This window comes from Pinus tabuliformis, chromosome 3_2 (assembly GCF_031772625.1).
Source record: "Pinus tabuliformis cultivar Carrire ecotype Pingquan chromosome 3_2, CPIR1, whole genome shotgun sequence".
Taxonomy (NCBI): domain Eukaryota; kingdom Viridiplantae; phylum Streptophyta; class Pinopsida; order Pinales; family Pinaceae; genus Pinus; species Pinus tabuliformis.
This window is the reverse complement of record NC_142302.1, coordinates 717,337,951-717,361,771: the sequence shown is the minus strand read 5'-3', so window position 1 is coordinate 717,361,771 and position 23,821 is coordinate 717,337,951. Positions and strand designations below refer to the sequence as shown.

The following is a 23,821-nucleotide window of genomic DNA, read 5'->3' as shown; positions in this document are numbered from 1 at the left end:
TTTAGAGAACGTTTTGCTTCCTTAAATCTTTGAACCATTATTGAGCCTATCTCTTGAGTGAGCTCTAGCTTGATCACTTTGTGCCTTATACCTAGCATATTTGTTTTAAGTGATCTCCCTCCTACCAAGTCTCCTTCCATCGGTAAAAGTTCGTAAAGAGTAGGGGGTTTTGGCTAAAGGTGACATTGGGCCTCTACCCAATTGTTAGCACTTTGTCTAGCTCTTGTCTTCAAGGGTTCCCTTTCCAAGACCTGCTAGATTTTGTGGTAACAAGTCCCGCTAGACTAGATTCAAAGACTAACCTGCCAGGTGAAGTGAGAGAACCCAATCATATACAGTCGAGATTGGTCAATCATATAGATCACCCCTTGATTCATATTAGTATGCTCGAAAACATTAAGTAAAAGCACACAATTACAAAATGCTTAAAGTACCTGTTGATGGATGACCTAACTTCCTTCAAGAAGGAATGTCAAATGGGAGAAAGAAATCCGACTGGAGCAAGAACTAGAGGATTTATGGCATCATGTCATGTGTTTATCAATAGGGTTGTTGGTTGCCTGGCTGTCCAAGGAGGAGAAAAATTTCTCCTATGGGTTAACCACTTTTAGTGGGTAACATTCCCTACGGTGATTGTCCTATTGTTTTCAAGATCCATACTAGAACCCAGTTTGTGAATTGGGTGAATAATGTGATGCAACCAAGATTAAGGGAAACCCATGCAGACCACATAGTTGAACAAGTCAGCGAGGTGGCTATCCATAGCATGAAGACCCTACTTGAAACACTCTACTTGGAAGCCTTCCTCATTCGTTGTTTTACTAGTATTCATCATCCAAATAGCCTCCTTGATATATCAGTATGTGAGTAAATGGCAAGAAGGTGGGGAAGACATTGTTGATTTTTTGTAGATTTTCTAAACTAATAAATACCATTGTTTTACGAAACGGCCGGGTTGACTCCGAAACGGCCGTTTCGTTCCGGGTCAACAAAAAAAAATTCAACTCGGCCCCATGACCCGGCTCGGTGACCGGGTCAGCTATGACCCGGCCGAGTCAGCCAATGACTCGGCCGGGTCATAGCTGACCCGGTCAACCCGGCCGGGTCACGTCAAAAAACGGCCGTACCGTTTGGAACCCGCTGGGCAGCGTTTTAACTTGAAAAAAATTAATTTTTTGCTGATTTTTGGCTGATTTGGTTAGGGTTTGTGGACATGAAAAGGTTTATGTGATTAGTTAAATGCATTTGGGGTCCATTTCCCCCTCCCAAACTCTATTTAAGACAGCCAAATGCTCTCATTTCACTCACAGCAGTCTTATGCATTTGAGTGAGAGTCTTCTTTGAGAGTTAGTGAGCAGTTCTTGAGCTTGTTTTGGAGCAGCAGTGAGGAGTCTTGGAGGAGCATTGTAGCTGGAGTGAGGAGCTTCTTGGGCAGCCATTTGGAGCAGCATTGAGGAGCTGATTTTTGGAGCAAGTTTGAGGAGGCAGTTTGTGCCTGGAGGTATTTTTTTCCACCTCTATAAATCTGTTTTTACTTGTTAAATTTTAGGTGCATATAAAGATAGCTTAGAGAGTGTTTTTAGTCAAATAAATGAACATTGAATCAATTTTTATTTTTATTTTTCATTTTCAGATTGTTTTCCTAGTCAAAAAATGGCACCTAGAGCAAAAGATGCTGCTTGGGCATATGTTGAAATGGTTGATGATGAGATGTGTTGCAAGTTTTGCCATAGGAAAATTAAGTCAGGTCCTGGGGGGATTCATAGGCTGAAACAACACTTGGCAGGGATTAAAGGCAATATTACTGCATGTAAATCCCCCGAAATTGGGGAGATTAGAAAGACTTTGTTGGAAAGCTTTGAAAAATTTGAAGCAGATAAGACTAGGCAAAAAGAGATACAGGCTGAAATTGGGAGGAAGAGGGAGATACAAAGAATGATGGCTGCCAACCCCCACTATGAGTTTGAGGGTTCTTCCTCTATCCCTCAAACTGATGCATCAAACCCTTTCCGTTATGTTCCTCCCTCTTTTGCTTCTGTTCAAGATAAGGGAAAGGGTAGAATGAAGGGTGATGGGACTATCAAAAGTTTTTTCACTCACTCAGGCTCCTCTCCATCAGATGCACATGGTCCTGAAGTTAGTAAAGGACTTTCTCAGCCCACTTTAGATGACCATTGGAAGAAAGAATTGAGGGAGACTGCTTGTGACTACATAGCTAGATGGTGGTATGATGCTGATATCCCCTTTAATGCTGCTCGTTCACCATATTATGAGCCTATGTTTGAGGCCATACATGCTGCTGGAAAAGGCTTCAAAGGCCCTACTATGCAAGAGCTAAGGGGGGTTCGTTTGCAGAAAGAAATTACATCAATTAATGAGTATTTGCAAGATTTCAAGGAATCATGGGCAAGAACAGGGTGTACCATCATGTCAGATGGATGGACTGATCAAAGAAACCGTACCATCATAAACTTTCTTGTCTTCTGCCCACAGGGAACCATGTTTTTAAAATCAGTTGATGCATCTGATAAGGTAAAAGATGGCCACTTGTTGTTTCAGCTATTGGATGAGGTTATTCAGGGTGTGGGGGTGGCTAATGTTGTTCAAATCATCACAGACAATGCCTCTAACTATGTTCTTGCTGGTAGACTGTTAGAGGAAAAACACAAGACCATCTTTTGGACCCCATGCGCTGCACATTGCATAGACCTCATGCTTGAGGATATTGGGAAATTAGATTGGGTCAGAAACACTGTAGATAATGCCAAAAGCATAACAAAATTTATCTACAATCATACACTGGTTTTGAGTATCATGAGGAAACACACTGGAGGCAAGGATATTATTAGGCCTGCCATCACTAGATTTGCTACACATTTTTTGACATTGCAATCTATGCTTTCCCAACATAGAAACTTGCAAAAGATGTTTTCCAGTGATGATTGGAATAATAGCAGTTGGTCTAACAAACCAGAAGGCAGAGAATTGAGAAGGAAAGTCCATGATGAAACTTTTTGGAGAAAGGCAACAGAGATTGTGAAGGTTGCTGAGCCACTAGTTAAGGTGTTGCGGTTGGTGGATGGGGAAAGGTTGGCTATGGGCTTCATTTATGAGGCTATGGATCAAGCAAAGGAGCAAATAAAGGCAGCATACAAGGATAGAGTGGCAAAGTATGGGCCCATTTGGGCAATCATTGATGAAAGATGGAACAATCAACTCCATCGCCCTATACATGCAGCTGGGTATTTTTTGAACCCACGGTATCATTATAAAGCTAAGGAGTCAGGAGCTTTGAGGGGGGAGGTCAGAGATGGACTGGTTGATTGCATTGAGCGCATGGTCCCATCGGAGTCTGATCAGCTACTGATACATCAGCAGGTCACATCCTTCACCAATGCAACAGGTACCTTTGGGAAGAACCTAGCAAAGATTGCAAGAGAAGCAGATGAGCCAGGTAAACAAAAATTTCAATTTTCAATTTCTCAATTTCAAGTTAGATATAATTTGTAATTTTGTTGAGCTTCAGCCTTCATCTAACTCATAATTCATTACACTCCTATGTTTTTTGCAGTACAATGGTGGGAGGCCTTTGGTGGCCAGTGCCCTGAATTGCAAAGGTTTGCAATTCGTATTTTGAGTCAAACTTGCAGTGCATCTGGGTGTGAGCGCAATTGGTCTGTCTTTGAGAGGATTCACACAAAGAAGAGAAACCGTTTGGAGCAAAAACGGTTGAATGATCTAGTTTTTGTCCAATACAACCTTCGGCTCAGACGGAACCAATTGCTGAACAAAAGACCTGATTCAGATCCCATTGTGTTGGAAGACATTGATCCAACATCAGATTGGGTAGTGGAGAGTCGTCTACCAGAGTTTGATCCTGATGAGGATCTTGATGAACTTGATGTTGGAGATCCACTGCAGCGTGTTCAGTTGAATGCAGATCCCAATCCACCAGCCTCAGTCTCACAGCCAGCTAGTAGGACTCCAGTTGTAGGTGCTTCGCCTTCCTCTGCTCAGCCACGACAGAAGCGCAGCCGCATTTGTACTCTATCTCAGCTTGCATCTGCTTCACAGCCTAGTGGTACTGGTACTGGCACCACTTCTACAGTTGCAGTTGGAGACGATGATGATGAGGAGGAGCCATGGGGCCCCTTGTCTGGCTCTGCCTCTGATGATGATGATCCAGAGATTGGTCGAGATGATCTTGGCTCCTCTGGCAGTAGCCAGTAGCTACTAGCCTCCTTGGTTATTTGTATTTTGTTTTGACTCTTGAGTCTTTGATCATGTATGACAGACTACAGTTGACTATGTATTTACTATTGCCATTGGGTACACCGTACCATTTTGATATAATGGATTGGTTCATGAGCCTACTTTGATCATATGTTGTCTTCCATGTATATTATAATGTTGTGTGTTTGGAAACTTGAATGAAAATATTTAAAATTATGTTTAAACTATTTAAAATTATGTTTTTTTATAAAAAAAATAAATATTTAATGTATTTTTTACAACGACCGAGTCATTGAAATCGAGCCGGCCGAGTCATTGCCGTTTCCGTTTCCGTTTCCGAGTCGATCCTCGGCCGAGTCCGAATCCGAGTCCGTTTTGTAAAACATTGATAAATACTTCTTATGATTTCTTAATTTAATCTTTCATTCATTCAATTTCATCATAAAGTAATTACACAGAAGATCTTCAACAATAGACATTAGGATCATAAGGAGATAGCCTAATCAAAAACATAAGCATTTACCCTAGGAAAACCCACGTGGGGAGAAACCTAGCAACCTTTTTCCTTAGAGAAATTCTTCAATTCAACAAGAGACACACCTAGAACATCTAATCAACCACAAGGTCAAACTAACCAACAAAATAGACTTGGTTAAACCTAGTCCACTGCCTCCTAGTTAAGTCTTAAACCTGTCACTAAAATCACTCTGCTAGGGAAAGAAACTTGGACCTACTACTTTGCCATATCTCAGATGTTCGGTCCTATACTTTCTCAAAAATTTGGTGTGCACCATTAGAAATTAAGTTTGTGTTGTCTCAGAAATTCATCCTTGAATGAGTCTCAGATTCGTCCTTGTATAAGCCTTAGATTGGCCCTTCTTGCTTTCCTCAGAAAGTTTGAGTTTATTGCTTGAGAGGAGGACGAAATGCTTCTATATATAGTAATCTTTTCATGTTGAATGGGGGCCTCTTCAATGGGGCAGACATGACTAGGAGAAAGGCCGACTTGGCTTCTTTAGAGCCAAAAATTCTATTTTTCAAAATTCAATTTTTTTCTTTTTAAAAACCAACATGAAGAACATGTCATATATTTTCTCTTTTGACAATAGCATGAAGAACATGCTTTATATATATCAGAAATACATCAAGGACTAAAATATTAATTATGAAGACCAACCATAGATACAAAATTCAACAAAGGTAACCTGAAGAAGAGTGTGCACTAGCTCCTTCGTCTCTCTCTCTAGAGTCCCCACATATGCTTCATCTTTCTCTTTCTCTTGAGGGGTTTCTTGGTCTTCTTGGAGTAAATCTTGGAGCATCTTACAAGTCAAGGGTTGGGATTTATCACTTGAAGATTGGAGATTGGGGTTTTGTGATAAAACTATATGTTGTATTTAAGAAGAGGACGAGAGGACATCTTGCCTTGGAGAAAGTGTTGGAGTCATTATTGCATATTGGATCTTCCTGGTTTCTTGGGTTTTGTTGATTTGCCCTAGCTAAGGTTTGGAAAGCTAGGAAGACTTGTATTGGCCTTTAAAGAAGGTTATGATATGTAGATGTACTTCATCTTGAACATGTTAATGAAGTTTCCAACTATCCAAAACTTGTGCACTTTCCAGATTTGATTTTTAGCTGCATCTTCTTTAAGCATTGTTATTTACATCCACATATGTCTTGCTGATTTGACAAATAAAAGTACAATTTTTAAGTGATTTGACATCTAAGTGAAGAATATAAGGGGTTGATTTTAATGTAGTCATACTATTATTGTATTGTTATTATTACTATTGTAAAAGGGTGCTTTCAGATCAGGGTATTGGCTGGAACTTATCCATTTGTTTGATATTTTTTCTCTTCGAATTGTCAGGAAGTTTGGGTTGTTTCGAAGTGAAAGTTGAAACATTGTACTCCTTCCACTGTTGTTTTCTACCTTGATAGTCCTAATGATGGAAATTTACAAGGCTAAGCTCTGAGTAAGCTTCTTTGACAAAAGTGAAATTTTTGTTTTACACCGAATTTTGAATTACGAAAAACTTCCACCCTTACTATGGAGACCATTCAGGCTAGTGAAAATGAGATAGTGCACTTATAAAATAACTCCCCTTGTTCAATTTTGATAGTGAAACATGTTACCCACCACTAGTGGGTAACCCCATACGAGAAATTTTTCTCCTAGATTTGTCTTCAGCCGACAGCCACCAACCCCGACAACCACCAGTGTAACCGATATCGTGCCAATTGATCTCCACTCCTTGAGCCAATCATATGTCCCCTTGCCCATCTGACGAGAGCGTGTGTTTGAAGGTAGGCCATCCAATCCTAAATGTATGTCTTTCATTGTGCAATCGGGTGCTTATGCTTGTTTTTATTGGGCACACATGGGTATGGATTTTTGGGTGACCTGGAAGGCGGAAGGGCTTCGACTGTAGTCTTGTTCCCTCACCTTAAATGGGGGGTTAATCCTCAAGCCTATTCCCATGGCATCTCCCCTATTGGCTCATAGCTTTAGGATGGGCACTACTTGGGAGACCCTAATTTTGGTAGCACAGTCTCATTTTCTCATTCCATATTTTTCACTACCCTCTGCAACATTACATGCCCTATTTCATTATCTTCCCTTTGTGCGTCCACAAGGCTCTTATACTCCCCCTCCTCTTGTCGACGTGTTTGGGTTAGGCCTAGAACGATGCCCCAAGGGCTGATGCAACTAAAAAAAGAGATAAAAATATATCATGACCACATACAAAAAGAAATAATACCACAAAATGAAAAAGATGGTTAGGACAATAAAAAATAGTAGTACGTGGGCAAAAGTTGATCATGAGCTCTACCCCTAATCATTATGGCCATCACTCTAGTTCCTAGGGACCCTATGCGTGCCCCCTATATCGTTAAAGAACCCATGCATGTCCCAACCCCTGGTGGGCGATTAATTACCCCACCTTAAGGGGTAATCATTGCTATATCATACACAGCATGCTCTCATCCACTGGAGCCCTAAGCAGTAAAATAAAAGAAAAATCAATAAAAGGCAAATGAATAAGGGTGGAAAAACAAAGGTCGGGGTAACTCATGTACCACGATTGCTCTCTCCTACATTCATACACCCAAATATGTGGACATCCCTCATCATTACCACCCTTGAGCCCATGGCATTTTTCCTTGAGACCCATGTGACCCAATCCACTTCATCATTATCCACATAACACCTACCACTTGAAGGATGTCCCTTGGACATGGCTTCCCCTTTAGGGGCTGGGAACATCTAATAGAGTTGTTTATTAGCCACTCCTACCTAGGAAGGTAACACCATTACATGCTAAAAGCTCATTATAAAGTCATTATAAAGTCTCATTTGTGCCTTGGAGTAACAAGCTTGTTTCACTTAGATGCACTAATGAATTATTGTACTTGAGGGTGAGGAGATGCATTGGATCTTATACAGGATTGGCAGGTGGTTTCATCATGGGTTGAGCAATTTAACTAGGGCCCAAGCCCACCAGAGGATCATGTGATATAGCATTGTCTCATCTTATGGAAGCCCTCGACAACTTTGTGACAATTCCTTGAAATGCAGCAACTGGAAATATTTTTTCTAACTGATAAATTCATTATGCAGTTTATTTTGTTTAAGGCAAAACAACGAAATATTCACCACACAATTTCCTCACAAATAAACGTTGCGGAAAATAAAATGTTGGAAACTGAGAAATGCTAGCACACACAAAAATTATGACACCGTTATTTTTGGACAAATGTCCCTGGAAAAACCCAATGTGGGAAAATCGGTGCAGAAATGAGGTTTTTATTATTATGCAGCAACAGAATTTCTAATGTCTGACAACTGCAGCTCTTACCATTGTCCACCAACCACTGCGCTAACTCTGATTCATCTGCCACTGATTGTAGTTGAACCATGTTGCATTTGTGTTGTTGCTGACACTGCACTGTACATCCTTTGTTGTTGCCAACTCTACATCTGCATTGTAACCTGACTAACATCACTCCCACTATTGTTGTTACTACTGCAAACACTGCCACTGCGAAGCATCCAAAACACTGAATCAACTGTGTCTGTGTGCTGCAACCGTCTCTTAAGTCTCTTACTGCTACTAGCCTTTGCACTGTCCAATAAGAAATTTTTGCTACTGCTGACTCTACTACTGAGCCTCCTGCTCTGCTATCAACACTGTTTTGTGCAACTCAGCATCTAACTACCAGTGTTTTAAGAATCGATCGAACTGACTCCGAAATGGTCGAGCCAGACCGAGCCAAAGCCTGGTCGGGTCGGCTCAGTAGCCAACTCGGTTCAGCCGGCTCGGTAACAACCCGGTCGGTCGAACTAAGCCCGAGCTAACTCTGTGGGCACAACCAAAAAGAAAAAAAAATTTGCTTTGTGTTTTTTAGGCACCCCAAAACCCATTCTTTTCTGCCTTTGGGTTCTTTGGGGTCCATTTCCCTCTCCCAACCCCTATAAAAGCTACCCAACCCCTCTCATTTCCTCACAACCATCTCATTGCATTTGAGTGAGAATTTGTCAGGCGTTTGTGAAGAGTTGTGGAGTTTGTTTTTGGAGCAGCAGTGAGGAGTCTTGGGCAAGCATTAGAGCAAGAGTGAGGAGCTTATTGGGCAGCCATTGGAGCAGCATTGAGGAGTTGGTTTGTTGGAGCAACTTTGGGGAGGCAGTTTGTGGCTAGAGGTATTTTTTTTTCCACTTTTAAAAATATGTTTTTGCTTATTTATTTTTTCGTGCAAATCTTGAAATTGAAAAGAGTGTTTTTTGTGAAAGAAATGAACATTGAAGCAATGCTATTTTTTTTGTTTTCATTTTCAGAATTTTTCCTTTCATTTCCAAGTCAAAAAATGGCTCCTAGAGTGAAAGATGTTGCTTGGGCATATGCTGAAATGGTTGATAATCAAATGCATTGCAAATTTTGCCATAGAAAAATTAAGGAGGGTCCTGGGGGCATTAATAGGCTGAAACAACACTTGGCAGGGATTAGAGGCCAAATTACTCCATGTGAATCACCACAAATTGGGGAGATTAGGAAGGAGTTGTTAAATAGCTTTGAGAAGTTTCAAGAAGAAAAAGCCAGGCAAAAAGAAATAGAGGCTGAAATTGGGAGGAAGAGGAGTATACAAAAAATGATGGCTACCAACCCCCATTTTGATTTTGAGGGTTCTTCTTCTATCCCTTGTACTGATGCATCCAACCCCTTCTGCTATGTTCCTCCCTCTTTGGAGTCTATTCAAGAAAAGGGTAAGGGTAAAATGAAAAAGAAGGGTCATATGAATATCAAAAGTTATTTCATTATCACACTCTCCTCTCCATCAGATGCACATGGTCCTCAAGCTAGTAGAACTTTGTAGCCCACTTTAGATGACCATTGGGAGAAAGAATTGAGGGAGACTGCTTGTGATTACATATATAGATGGTGGTATGATGCTGATATCCCCTTCAATGCTTCTCGTTCACCATATTATGAGCCTATGTTTGATGCCATATTTGTTGTTGGAAAAGGCTTCAAAGGCCCTTCTATGCATAAGTTAAGGGGTATCGTTTGCAGAAAGAAAGTTCCTCCATTAATGAGTATTTAGAAGATTTCAAAAACTCATGGGCAAAAACAGGATGTACCATCATGTTAGATGGATGGACTGCTCAAAGGAACCATACCATCATAAACTTTCTTATCTTCTGCCCACATGGAACCATGTTTCTAAAATCAGTTAATGCATCTGATAGGGTGAAAGATGGACACTTGTTGTTTCAGCTATTGGATGAGGTTGTTGAGGAGGTGGGGGTGGCTAATGTTGCTCAAGTCATCACAGATAATGCCTCTAACTATGTTCTTGCTGGTAAACTGTTAGAGGAAAAACACAAAACAATCTTTTGGACCCCATGTGTTGCACATTGCATAGACCTCGTGCTTGAGGATATTGGCAAATTATATTGGGTCAAAAACATTGTAGATCATGCCAAAAGCATAACAAAATTTATCTCCAACCATTCATGGATTTTGAGCCTAAAGAGGAGATACACAAGGGGCATGGATATTATTAGGCCTGTCATCACTAGATTTGCAACTCATTTTTTGACATTGCAATCTATGCTTTCACAACATAGAAACTTGCAAAAGATGTTTTCCAATGATGAATGGAATCAAAGCCAGTGGTCTCTCAAACAGGAAAGCAAAGAATTGAAAAAGAAAGTTAATGAAGAAATATTTTGGAGAAAGGCAGCAGAGATTGTGAAGGTTATTGAGCCACTGGTTAAGGTGTTTCGGTTGGTGGATGGGAAAGATTGGCTATGGGCTTCATTTATAAGGCTATGGATCAAGCAAAGGAGCAAATAAAGAGGGCATACAAGGATAGAGTGGCTAATTATGGACCCATTTGGGAAATCGTTGATGAAAGATGGAACAATCAACTCCATCGCCCTATACATGCAGCTGGGTATTTTTTGAACCCATGGTATCATTATAAAGCTCTAGCGGCAGGAGCTTTGAGTGGGGAGGTTAGAGATGGATTGATTGACTGCATTGATCGCATGATCCCATTGGAGTGTGATCAACTGGAGATACACCAAAAGATCACAACCTTTAGCAAAGCCACTGGTACCTTTGGCAAGAACTAAGCAAAGATCGCAAGGGAAGCAGATGAGCCAGGTAAACAAAAATTCCAATTTTCAAATTCTTAATACTTATTTTGTTAAATTGTTTATAATTTGAAAGTTGGATATAATTTGTTGAAAGTTGAAACTTGAGCTAACTCATTACACTACTATGTTTTTTGTAGCACAATGGTGGAAGGCTTTTGGTAGCCATTGTCCTCAATTGCAGAAGTTTGCAATTTGTATTTTGAGTCAAACTTGCAGTGCTACTGGGTGTGAGCGCAATTGGTCGATCTTTGAGAGGATTCACACGAAGAAGAGAAACCGTTTGGATCAAAAACGATCTAATCTATGTCCAATACAACCTCCAACACGGATGCAACCAATTGTTGAACAAAAGACCTGATTCAGATCCCATTGTGTTGGAAGATATTGATCCAACATCAGATTGTGTAGTGGAGAGTCATCTAGCAGAGTTTGATTCTGATGAGGATCTTGATTTCGATTTACAGGCAATGGCATCACATGAAGAAAATGTTCAATTGAATGCAGATCCACTTGTACCAGCTTCAAGCCCAACCCCAAGACCCCTAGTTGCAGGCACTTCCTCTGCTCAGTCACGATGAAAGCACATATCTCATCTATCTCAGCGTGCAACTGATGCACAACCTACTAGTGCTACCACTACTACAATTGCAGTTGGAGATGATGAGGAGGAGGAGCCATGGGTTTCCTTGTCTGACTCTGATTCAGAGGTTGAGCCAGATGATTTTGGCTCCTCTATCAGTAGCCAATAGTACTAGTCAATGGTGACTAGTGATGTTTCACAATTTACTTTTGTTGTAGAGGCCATTTCTAGCCTCCTTGGTTATGTGTTTTTGTTTTGATCTCTATATCGTCATCATGTATGTATTGTACAGTGCACTGGGTGCCATTTTGATATAATGGATATATTCATGAGCCTACTTTGATCATATGTTGTCTTCTATCTATATTCTAAAGCTTTGTGTTTGGAAACATGAATGAAAATCTTTAAAATTATGTTTTTTTATAAAAAAAAATTATATTTAATGTATTTTTTACAACGACCGAGTCATTGAAATCAAACTGGCTGAGTCGATACCGAGTTGGAGTCGGAGTTTTAAAACATTGCTAACTACAACTAGTCTGCAACTGTCACTGTGGAATCTGACTACATCAACTGACACTGATCCTCCTGCTATTGAATAGTATGGGCCCCTGTAACAAAGGTAACGATCCATGAGGAAACACCATCTAATGCTTACCTCAATGAACCCCGCCCAAATCTATGTGCAACTATGGGACTAAACCTCCATATCGCCCCACCTATCTCTTAGAGGTATAGTTGCATACATGGCGAATTGTTCCTCCAACTAGGAGGATACCTAGTCTATATCTTGGGATGTTGCTGCCTGACCCTGCTTCTCCTTCTTGTCCTTCTTCCTTTGAGGACACTGAGTAGTGTAGTGGCCAAACTCGCCACACCTGAAGCACTTGATCTTGGACATATCATTCTTTTTCTTCTTCTTACCCTGCAAGCCTTGTCCCTGACTAGGACCTTTTGCCTTCCTTTTTGATGCAAGAGCCACATTGTCTTCCTCCTTCACACCCTTCGATCCCTTGTTGTTGTTACCGCTGATGGAGCTCTTTACTAGAGCTCGCCTCACCCCCTCGTTTGAGAGATCAGCGCACATTTGATCCCACCCAGGCAACATATCTCGTCCCAGAATGCCTCGAACGAAATTATCCCAGTCCTCGATGACACTGTTGAGTGTTAATCTCACCATCTCAATAGGTGGAGGCATCTCTCCTACAACTACAAGCTCATCCCTGATATCCTGCAGTCTGGTGACAAAGGTATCAATGCTTGCATCCTAGCATTTCGTAGTTTTTCCTTCAAGAACATCTTCCGCTAGTCAGAAGGATTATGATATAGCCCTGCAAGAGCATCCCACATCTCCTTGGTCGTGTCCTTGGTCGATATATGTGAGACAATATGGTCTCGTATTCCATCCAGGATCATTCGCTTCGCCTTGGCCATCTCCGTCTTGAATTCTTTTAGATGATCTGCATCAATAAGTTCTACCACAACATTGTTTGCTTAGGTCTTATGACCATGCTCATCTAGCAGGAAGGACATTCTGGCCTTCCAAATGATATAGTTGGAAGCTCCCTCCAACCAATCCTGATCTCTAAACCCAACTGTGGCCATCTCTGCAAAAACTCGAATTGGGACAGAAATCTCCCTCTTTCTCGTACTCGACTGCTAACTTTGATATTCGCACTCCTTTTTGGAGTGAGAAAAACTGCCTACTGCTACTGTTGGCTGCGACTAGAAATTTGGATTTCTGAAACTAGAAACCCTCTGAGAGAAATTTCCCTCTATGTGTGCATTTTCTCTTCCAGCCGGCGCTGACCCTACTTCTAGCAAACTGCTGCAAACCCTTTGTGCCCAGCGTAAAAATTTGCTCTGCGAAAATACTAAGTTGTTGCTCCCTCTGCCTGTTGGAATCACTTCCTTGGACAAATCGAACTTTCCTACCCACTGCAACTAGAAAATCGAACCCCTGTCCAGCAATTCGCACTACCTGGCCAGGCACTGGGCAAATTTCAGCGTACTGCTCCTTCTAAACAACTAAATTTTCTCTCTTCCGCCTCTGAGCTTCCTGCCCGTCAAATATGCTCTAATACCATGTGAAAATTCCTTGAAATGCAGCAATTGGAAATATTTCCTCTAACTGGTAAATTAATTATGCATTTTATTTTGTTTACAGCAAAATAACAAAAGATTCACACTATAATTTCTTCACAAATAAACGCTGCGGAAAATAAAAATGCTAGAAACTGAGAAATGTTAGCACACATACAAAAATTATGACACCTTTATTTTTGGACAAACGTCCCCGGAAAAACCCAATGTGGGAAAACCCGTGTAGCAATGAGGGTTTTTATTATTATGTAGCAGTAGAATTTCTAAGTACAATAAAAGGTTGCCAAATTGGCGATTCTATCCAAGATAAATACTAGCAAATATATAAAAGGGATTTTACCCTCTCTCCAAGCAATCTCGGCACTTGACTACCTCTGAAAAGCTAGTCATGCAAACCCTCTGTGTAGGCCCTGCGTCATCTCTACACAGACCCTTTCATGCTCAGCCTGGAATTGTTGGCAATCAAGCCGTCCTACCTGCTCCTGATTGGTAAAATGTCTCTCCAGCACTTTGGAAATCTTCCTGACCTCTGGAACTGAAAACGGCCTTCCCTTCAACCAAAGCAAACTACCTATCATGAGGCTCCGTGCAGCCTCCTAGAGAACAATTTCAACCTCCTCTTTCTCACTCTCCAGAACTAGAAACTCCTCTAGAATACTGTTGTGTTGCCCCTTTGTCACCTGCTACTCACCCATTAGCTTGATCTCCACTGCTAAATCACTCCTGTTACTAGGAATTCGAACTGCCTAGGCAACTGAGTATCTGCACTGATGTATCCTCCATCTACCCATCGACCTCCTCTTATAATCTCCATTTGGGACTCCAACGGCTAAGATTAAAACTTAATCTATGGCTCAGATCATAGCCAAGTCAATCCATGTGAGTTTCTAGAGAATTCTCCCCTTTCTCAATTAATTACTACTAATTAACTAGTTTTCCTAACTTAGACTTGTGAAAAGTTTAAATGATGGTCAATTAATTTAATTGAGCTATCTCTAGGTGGAATTTCCAGAAATCATATCAGGGTTTTGGAAAACTCCTGTGTTTTAACCTCTCCACAAAGTCTCGAGATTAGAACACCATCCGATACTACAAAAACTAACAACCTTCAGCAACTTGTTCATTGCCCCACATTATATGCGAGATGATGCACTTGGACCAACAGTGCCCCCAGTTGGCTTAGCAGTATATATAGGGTTTGGCAGCTGATCTGAGGCCAGTAGAAGGTTTGTCTCATCCTTGAGACATGGGAGGGAAAGCACCATCTTTTGTGCCCTCATTTGGAGCATCTAAAAGCTTATTTTTCATCGGGAGACCATGAAACCATTACTTATACCCTAGAGCCACTTTGGAGCACCACATGATCATTTGCATAGAGATTAAGGGGCCAACCCCTTGACCATCATTCATGGAACCTTATCTTTCATTATGGCACCTTGAGGACTCAATTCAGCCTTCCAACGGCCTTTCTACATCATGATTTCATCATTTTGGCTCACTTATGGATGGCTTCTTCATAGCTTTATGAGCTACTTGGTGGGCTTGTGTTATGAATAAATATATAGGAAATAACGTAAATGATAATGACAATAATTTGATCATTTGCATAGAGATTAAGGGGCCAACCCCTTGACCATCATTCATGGAACCTTATCTTTCATTATGGCACCTTGAGGACTCAATTCGGCGTTCCAACGGCCTTCTACATCATGATTTCATCATTTTGGCTCACTTATGGATGGCTTCTTCATAACTTTATGAGCTACTTGGTAGGCTTGTGTTATGAATAAATATATAGGAAATAATGTAAATGATAATGATAATAATTAATAATTAGGTTGAAGAGTCATGTCTAAATGAGACATGACTCTCCATGAAGAGACACATGCTTGGTATATAAGCAAGCCTCTCGCTCTCATTGTATCATCATCATTCTTACATTTAATATATAATATTTGTATCCTCAATGGAGATCTACATATTCCAAGTTTTCTGGAGTAATTAATCTAAAGAAGGAACTTTGTTCACTTCATTTGGTATTAGAGCAGTCGATCCTTTAGTTGTTTCACCGTTGCACAGAGCTCGTTCTCTGATCCAAGTCCTTGGCCGTTAAAATTCGTCAACATTGTTGCCATTCTAGCATTTTGCTACCAGTTTGGAGTTTCTCCAACTTCTTGTTAGGCTTTTGGCCACTTAAAAAAAAACAAATAAAAAAATAATTAAAAAATACAAGAAATACAAAATATATATATATAATTACCTAAAAAAAAATTACTTGGCTACCATCAAGACGCCCCCGGCTGGCAAGCCGTAGCACCAACCACCCACAACTTCAGCATCCACACTGTTATCCGACAGACTGTCTGCCTTTGCCACTTACGAACAACCATGGCTATCCATACAAAACTCCTATACACTGTACACTGCAGTCGTTTTCCACTCGTTTCCATCACCCTTCTAGTGTTCAGCGGCGCTGCAATTTCCTTCATCATTGTATACCACACGGCTGCAATCTATTATTCAACGACTGTCGTATTGTATGGTTCCACCGTCTACAACCATTACCACTACCAACCAAGACCGCCATATCTATTGAACTAGTCATTCGACCTACATTAATACGTCAATCAACACCAACACATCTGCATCAGCCGTTTTTTCTTTTTTTTCTCAGGACTCAAAAGATGTGACCTTACGAAAATATTTCGATCACGTTTCTTGGGTAAATCATGAGCCATAAAGGTTAAAGGTTATTAAGTCATAAAAAAATAATAATAATAATAATTATTATTATTATTATTATATAATTAAAAATATGTATTATATGTATTTAAAATTATATATATATATATATATATATATATAAAATTAATTTAAGTATTTAAAAAAAAAATATTATCATTACTATTTAATTTATTTAAAAGCAAAAAAATAAAAATGGGAACCAACCGTAATGAAAGATTTCCAAAAACTTTTATTAAATGTGTTAGTACACTATTTAAAATCAAAGGATCACTGGCAGGAAGAGATATTATAATCTCTATCAGTCCTACTGAAGATAGTAATTATGTTAGTACTAAATGTGCTAACCAACTAGTAATTCCTGAATCGACTATAATCGAAAAAAAATTGTTGACACAAGTAACAAACAATATGTCATAAACAATCTCAATGTTGCACAAAGCGGGGATGAAATGGGGACATTTTTTGGAAGCGGGGATGCGGAAGCGTCATTTTCCAAAAATCTAAGAAGCGAAGCGTTTCGGAAGCATCTACTATATATATATATATATATATATATATATATATTTTTTTGCATTTATATTAAAAAAATCATCCAAAATACCAAATTAGTTGTAGAAAACATGCATATTTTTACATAAATCAAGATAGATATGGCATCCATTGTACATCAATGATTAATTATTCTAGCATCAACCATCTACAATCTAGATTCCTCTTCTCTTGTCTAGCCTTTGCCTCTACTTCAATTCTATAGGGATTTTAGTCAACATTGCCTAATTTTGATCAAACAGCTTAATCCAAACCTTATAATATGGTAGAGAAAGCTTAACATGCCTGATCAATGATTTTGACTTGAGTGAAGGGTACATAATTGCTAAGGTCATGACAAAGGAGTTCAACAATCAATAACACCAACATTGGGGTACATATAGGGCTTGTTGCTCTTGATTAAATGCCAATCACATGCCCTCATACATGATATAATCCAATGAAACACCACAATCCCATTGATCCTGAAAACTGTTAAGTCTGTTGAATTTTGAATGGGATATGAAATTCTATTTTCTCCATATGAACTCTGATGAGGTTGGAACCACTCTCAAACATCCTAAGTCATTTCATGGTAATGTTAAAAATTTAAGTAAAAGTGACATTCTCCTTTATCTTTCATTTCCATCATTTCCATCCTTTTACTTTAAGAATTTAACATTACCATTAGAGAGCATCAAGGGGTACCTTGGAAGTATTCGGAAAGTGTAGTTCCTCACAGAACAGTTCGAAATTTCCAAAAACAAAAAAAAATCCAACAGAATCGTCCACCTTCTATCAGGACTACTCACGATCTGTCGTGGATACATGCCCGAACCTCCACAAATCCGCACCCGATCCTTTCCAAATCCGCAGATCGAGAAATAAGAACCGCGGATCGGGCCCCCATGAATCCAAATTTGCAGGAATCGCCAAAAAAAAGGAGGAACCGCGGATCCGATTTTCCGATCCGCAATTCCGCCGAAGGATCAGTGGTAGATCCGTACGGGACGCGGATCTGCCTTTGGATCCTTAGGGGGGGATTCCTGCAACACTAAACAATCTACAACTAAGTATTGGGGATTATACTTTTACCTCGCAATTCACCGTGAAAACCTTATTTTTTGACAATAATGATATTGTTTTGGGCTCACCCTGGATGCAAACTCTAGGGTCTTTTATTCAAAATACGAAAAAGAAGTTTTTGACATTTTCCCACAAAAAGAAAAAAATAACACTACAAGATACTACTTTAAAGCCAGATTCAGTGACGCTGGAAGACACACAAGAAATCTCAAAAGTAATTCTTCAAGAAAGTAAAAAAGCGATACAAAATATGCAAAAGGAAGTTGACAAAATCACCACTGACAAAAGTGAAGAAGTCTCTCGATTAAAAAACCATAGTGAAAAATTATTACCACAAATCAAGAAGCTTAAAGAGGACAAAACGTCATTAACTGACAAGTTAGAACAACTTGCTCAAAAAGTATCAAAGTCTCCAGTCGTAGCAGTCCAGGTTGAAGATAAGGGAGTAGAGATACCAGTCTAGTGAATGTCACAACTCAAGAAGAAGACAAGCAAGTTGAAGAAAATACATACTTAGATATTGTAGTTTAGAGATGAACATCACAAGTGAAGGTTTGGTAACGAACTCAACAATATCCTCACACGAAGAAAATCAAAAAAATTCCTCTTACAATAAGGGAAAGTCAAACTAAAAAAGTTCCATATCGACATCTGAATCATGAGAGTAGACAACTCAACCAAGCTATGTATCGGAACCATTCAAAACAGAAACAACAAACTGATGTTCCAAAGAATAATGATGTAACCTCAATCCGGTCCTATGATGACAAGTCGTTACAAAATTCCGGTGATCAGAATATTCCACAGAAGATTAATCTAGGATGGTCTGATCCCTTCTCAGTGCAACAATTTTCTTTGTCACTTAGAAGATCATATCAACATGTATCGCCTAAGATGACAGCTCCGAGACAGAAAAACATTCAAAGCCGAAAAAGAGATCAATCCTTTTTCATTAACAAGCTTTGAAAACAAAATTTTTGAGGAGGAAGGCAATGTTATGAATAAATATATAGGAAATAATGTAAATGATAATAATTAATAATGATCAGTTAATTAGTAATTAGGTTGAAGAGTCCTGTCTAAATGAGACATGACTCTCCATGAAGAGATACCTGCTGGGTATATAAGCAAGCCTCTCGCTCTCATTGTATCATTATCATTCTTACATTTAATATATAATATTTGTATCCTCAATGGAGATCTACATATTCCAAGTTTTCTGGAGTAATTAATCTGAAGAAGGAACTTTGTTCGCTTCAGCTTGTCACCAAGGACATGTTATTTGTACATTATTTTATGATTGTACGGGCTATTAGGCTAATTCGAATTAGTAGGAGGATCATATAAATAAAGATGACTCATCTGTGAGAGGATGATCATCACTTCTTGGATTATTTCTCTTGTACGAACTTTGTACTTTTTCTTGTATGAGTATTGGAGATCTCTTAATGCATTTTGATATATATGGGAGCTGAAATTTTTGTTCTTTCTTGGAGTTGTTTCTTGATCTATGATTGGATATATCTCTTGTTATCTTGTAAGTGCTATTTGTTGAAGATTTTCTTGATATAATGTCTAATGTGTGGAATTATTGCAACTAGATAGATCTCTTATGCACTAACTCATTGAATATCATTGTAAAGATTTGTTAGATTGCAAATTGCACATGTTACTCATTGCATAACAAGTAGACAAATGTTTCTAGTGGAGTGAAATTTGTTTTCTTCCATGAAAAAACCATAGATCTTGGGTGTATAAATGTTAAAAAGTAGTTGCGAGGGCGTCGCTTTTTAGCCTCCTTGAAGACAATTTTGGTGAATTTATAAATCATCATATACTCCATAGCCCAAGGATTAGGCACTGATCCAAGTGAAATTGGTGGTCACCGTCTCGATATCTTCCTTTTTCTCTCTCCAAAAAACTATGGCCTCTTTCCTAGACAGCCTAACTAGGGCACAGTACGAAATTCCTTAGAGGGCGTATTTTTCAAAATCGTTTAGATAGGATTCTGCGCTAGTGTCTCCTCTAGGGAATCTCAAAGTTTGGTTGAATTCCCACAGTTAGTTTGTGGGAAAACTTGTGCCCTAGCTCTGACTTTGAAAGCCTTTCTTGAACGTCTTAGGTTGGGTAACCTTCTTGAGGGTCATTTGCATATAAAATTCAAAGGAATTGATCATTCTTGACCCTTTCCCTATCCTATCTTGACCTAGTGAGCACATTGGAGGAACTCCTCCAACTAGACAACACTGACTAAGGTGACAATGGGTCTTTGTCCCATTGTTGTCATTTGGTCTAGCAGTTGTCCCTATTGAAATATGTAACTAGGCTCGGTCTTCATGTTAATTTTTCATAGGGTTATATTTTTTTTGCTTTGATAATTGCATTTCTTCATTAACACATTAAGTTCACCCCAAAACATCATAACATTATTTGGATTTACATCATTATTCATCATCATATACAACTATGTAGAAAGAACAATATCATCATCATCAATGCAGTGGAACATAAAGGAACAATAGAAGAAAAGCATGCACACATAGAGACACCAGGATTGGTCGAAGACCAGGGCAAAACCCACTATGGGGAAAACCCTTGCAAATTCTTCTTCTTAGATTGTCATCAAATAATTCAACAAAAGAGAGTAGAATGATCCATATCTTCATCTATGCAACTAACCAGCAAAACAACTACAACATCCATAAAATGAACCCAACAATGTATATGCTCAAAAATCTGATTATGAAGACTGTATTGAAATGTCATTGTTTGTAGTCAACTATTGAACCCTGCGGCCACTGAGCGAAATCTTTGGAAGACTAAGATTTCATCTTTTGGATCTCGGTCACACGAAGGAGGAGTTGTGCGAGCGACCATGGCTTCCCAGTCACACCCTTAAGCCTGGCAAGTGAGCGACTGGGGTCAGAACTGAACTGCGGAAACCCTAATCTCCCAGTCGCATGGACAATGAGATGTTTGTGCAACTGGAAGGCTCCAATCACATGCATGAGCCTTTGTGGGAGCAACTGTGCTCGAGATCTTCCTGTCATGTCCCTGCAACCGGGGCTCAAAAACCTAAATCAAAGATGCGAGCCTCAAAGGACCTGCAATTTCACCTCAGAGCGAACATGATCCTCTGCGGATGAGCCTCAGACCTGTGCGAACCAAAAACAAGATAGAAGAGCGTCTCATCATTATGTCCAAGTGAGGTAGAGGTCACTTGTATATAGCCTTTTAAGGTGGTCCAATTTGCTTTAGGGTCAACCTTATCAAATATGCACATGTGGGCTTTTCTTCATAAGTACATTTTCTCTTATCCGATTTGAATGATCTTTAGGTCGATTTTGGTCCTCTCGACAAGAGGAATTCAATGCAATCATCATCTCCATAAGGTGAGTTGTCCAAAGTGGAATTTGACTACAGTTGCATATTTTTAACACTTCATCATGGCATATGTAATTATGATTTTATGTATTTAATGAAAAGGGAAAAATAAATTTATTAATTGTGTTCTTGAGGCATGGGTTTCATGCTCAAGGGAAATTTATTTTTAGGTCAACCACCCATTGAATGCTTCTAGGTTTCTCAAAAAGGCAATTGAGTCATTGTCATGTATTGAAGACCCATTTGGGCATGTTACATATTGTAAAGAAAATTTTATCGAGTCAAAAGACCCTCCAAGACCTCATCATGGCACAAAGATCAAGTCGGCCTACATGAAAGGGCTAGTTGGCCTCAAGATAGCAATTAGTACCCCTCACAAGCTTATAAATAAGAAGAAATTTGACCTCATTTGTACACTCACTCAAGCAAGTTCGATCTCCTCAAGATAGAAGCTAGAAAAGGACGAAGAAGAAGAAGAAGATCAAGATCGAAGTTTTTGGGACTCTCTCTCTCTCTCTCTCTTGTTAAGGTTTCTACAGTTTCAGGGCTAAACGAAATTCAGAAGTTGCATCTAAGTTGTGAAGCTGCAAGGTCAAGTTTGTGAAGCTACAAGGTCGAAGTTGTGAATCTCCAAGGTCAAAGTTGTGAAGCTGCAAGGTCGAAGCTGTGAAGCTACCTCTAGATCGAAGTTGTGAAGCTGCTTGGTCGAAGTTGCTGAAGCTACATCAAGGTCGAAGATGTGAAACTGCTAGGTCAAATTTGCTAAAGTTGTTGCTGGGGTCGAAGTTGTTGGAAGGTCAAATTTTGTTGCTGGAAGTTGTATAAGTAAAGTTCATCAAGAAGGAACGATGACTTGGTCTTGGAGGGTCTTGGTCAAGGGTCATAGGTCTTGGAATTCGTCAATTGAAGCTCTATAAGAAGAGAAAGATTCTAGTGGGTTTTCCTCTCAATTCGAGAGGTTTTGGCCCTGGCTGATCGCCTATATCTTGTGTCATTTTCTCTCCTTGTTCTTTATGGTTTGGTAGCTATTTGATGATAGAGAAAACTAATAATAATAGGAAAAGAAGAAGTTAATCAAGTAAAGTAAAAATACGTCACAAGCAGTTATCAAAGTAAGAGAAATCAGAGAAATCACCTACAATTGTTGCCCCCTAGATTTCTCAACAGTCCCTTAGGCACCCCTCCTAGGACCCCTGCTAGATTGTGTGTCAACAAAACAACTTCTTGATCTTGCTCGAGCAAGTTAGCAACTAGTTACTCTCAAAAAAATTACACTCAAAGAAAGTTGAATCATAATCTAGGCAGGATCTAAGTAGGTAAAGATGGAAATTAACATGGAAGTAAAGACACGTGGTTATTCGATATCATTTAACACACCCAACGAAAGGATTTATGGGTATAGCTACTGATACAGCCATATTTTGAAATAGAGTGGTCCCCACATAAAAACCCAGGGATGGCAAATTTGTTACACAAATTTATCAAAGATCATCTTTATTCAAATTCCTATGATCATGCATGAATGTATCATAATTGGAAAGATTTATGAAATACTGTATGTTCCAAAGGGCCTCCTGGTGCCACTAGAATTTACCATAGGACATCCCTATGGGTTGCACTTACAATACATTTAGCTACCAAGAAAATAGCTTAAGAGCTTGGAAAATAAATGGAAGATGTTAATTTTAGGTATGTTCTATGCTAAAGAAATTTATTTAATTTCTTTTCCACATTAGCAATCACATCAGCATAAAGTAAACTGCAGATAGAACATAAATATAAATCGCAGAAGACAAGCCAAGACAAGAGGACACAAGATTTGGCGCAAGCCAGCGACAAACCCCACAATGTGTGGGGAAACCCTTGATCAATTCTTCTTTTATGTTCTTCAAAGTACAGCAAAGAAAGAGAGAGAGAGAATGCATTTACAATAGAAGTCAACACTTTGACTCTTGATATCTACAGAGATCAGTTGAAGACATATTGCTTCAACTGATTCTCTAAGGTGACTTCTTCACCTATCATAGAGCTGCCTGTCGATCATTTGTCGCACCCTGCCGTGTAGTACCTTGTTGTACCATCATAGTGTGTTGAACCTTGATGACTGAGCTGCTCCTGAACTCATCATCATGCTGCCCTGCTAATGTGCCCATCATGCTGCTGTTATAACTTCTCATTGCTTCATCATGCTGCAACACTCTCCTTGATGCTTCATTATACAGTTATATGTGTATTAGCCTTAGCTGCTTGCTACGGCTTGTAGCCTAGTAAAGCAGCTAGGCTATAGTGTAGTCTCAAACTACACAATATCTACAGTGAGGATATACATATACCTTGACTGTTGTGAGATAGATCCATCGAGATTGTTCTCACCAGAATTGTGACAATGCCGAGAATGTTGTTATCTGAAGTTTATAATGCTTCATCCATCTGAGATAGGTACATCATTTAAATGCCGAGACTTACTGGTCTTTTTGAGACTTTGATCTTAACCGAGATTG

The 23,821-nt window shown here is 39.4% G+C and overlaps 2 protein-coding genes across 4 annotated transcripts in view; one reads left to right on the top strand and one right to left on the bottom strand.

Annotated features, from left to right (window-relative positions):
- The window catches only part of LOC149182644 (putative serine/threonine-protein kinase SIS8), a 421,365-nt gene that overhangs the window by 229,435 nt on the left and 168,109 nt on the right, over positions 1-23,821 (bottom strand). The gene's annotated exons all lie outside the window — the stretch shown is intronic.
- Positions 1,189-3,561, top strand: LOC149182645 (uncharacterized). The gene is made up of 2 exons (XM_089416918.1): positions 1,189-1,501; positions 1,634-3,561. The coding sequence occupies exon 2, from the start codon at positions 1,654-1,656 to the stop codon at positions 3,508-3,510; it is 1,857 nt and encodes a 618-aa protein (XP_089273044.1). The 5' UTR covers positions 1,189-1,501; positions 1,634-1,653; the 3' UTR covers positions 3,511-3,561.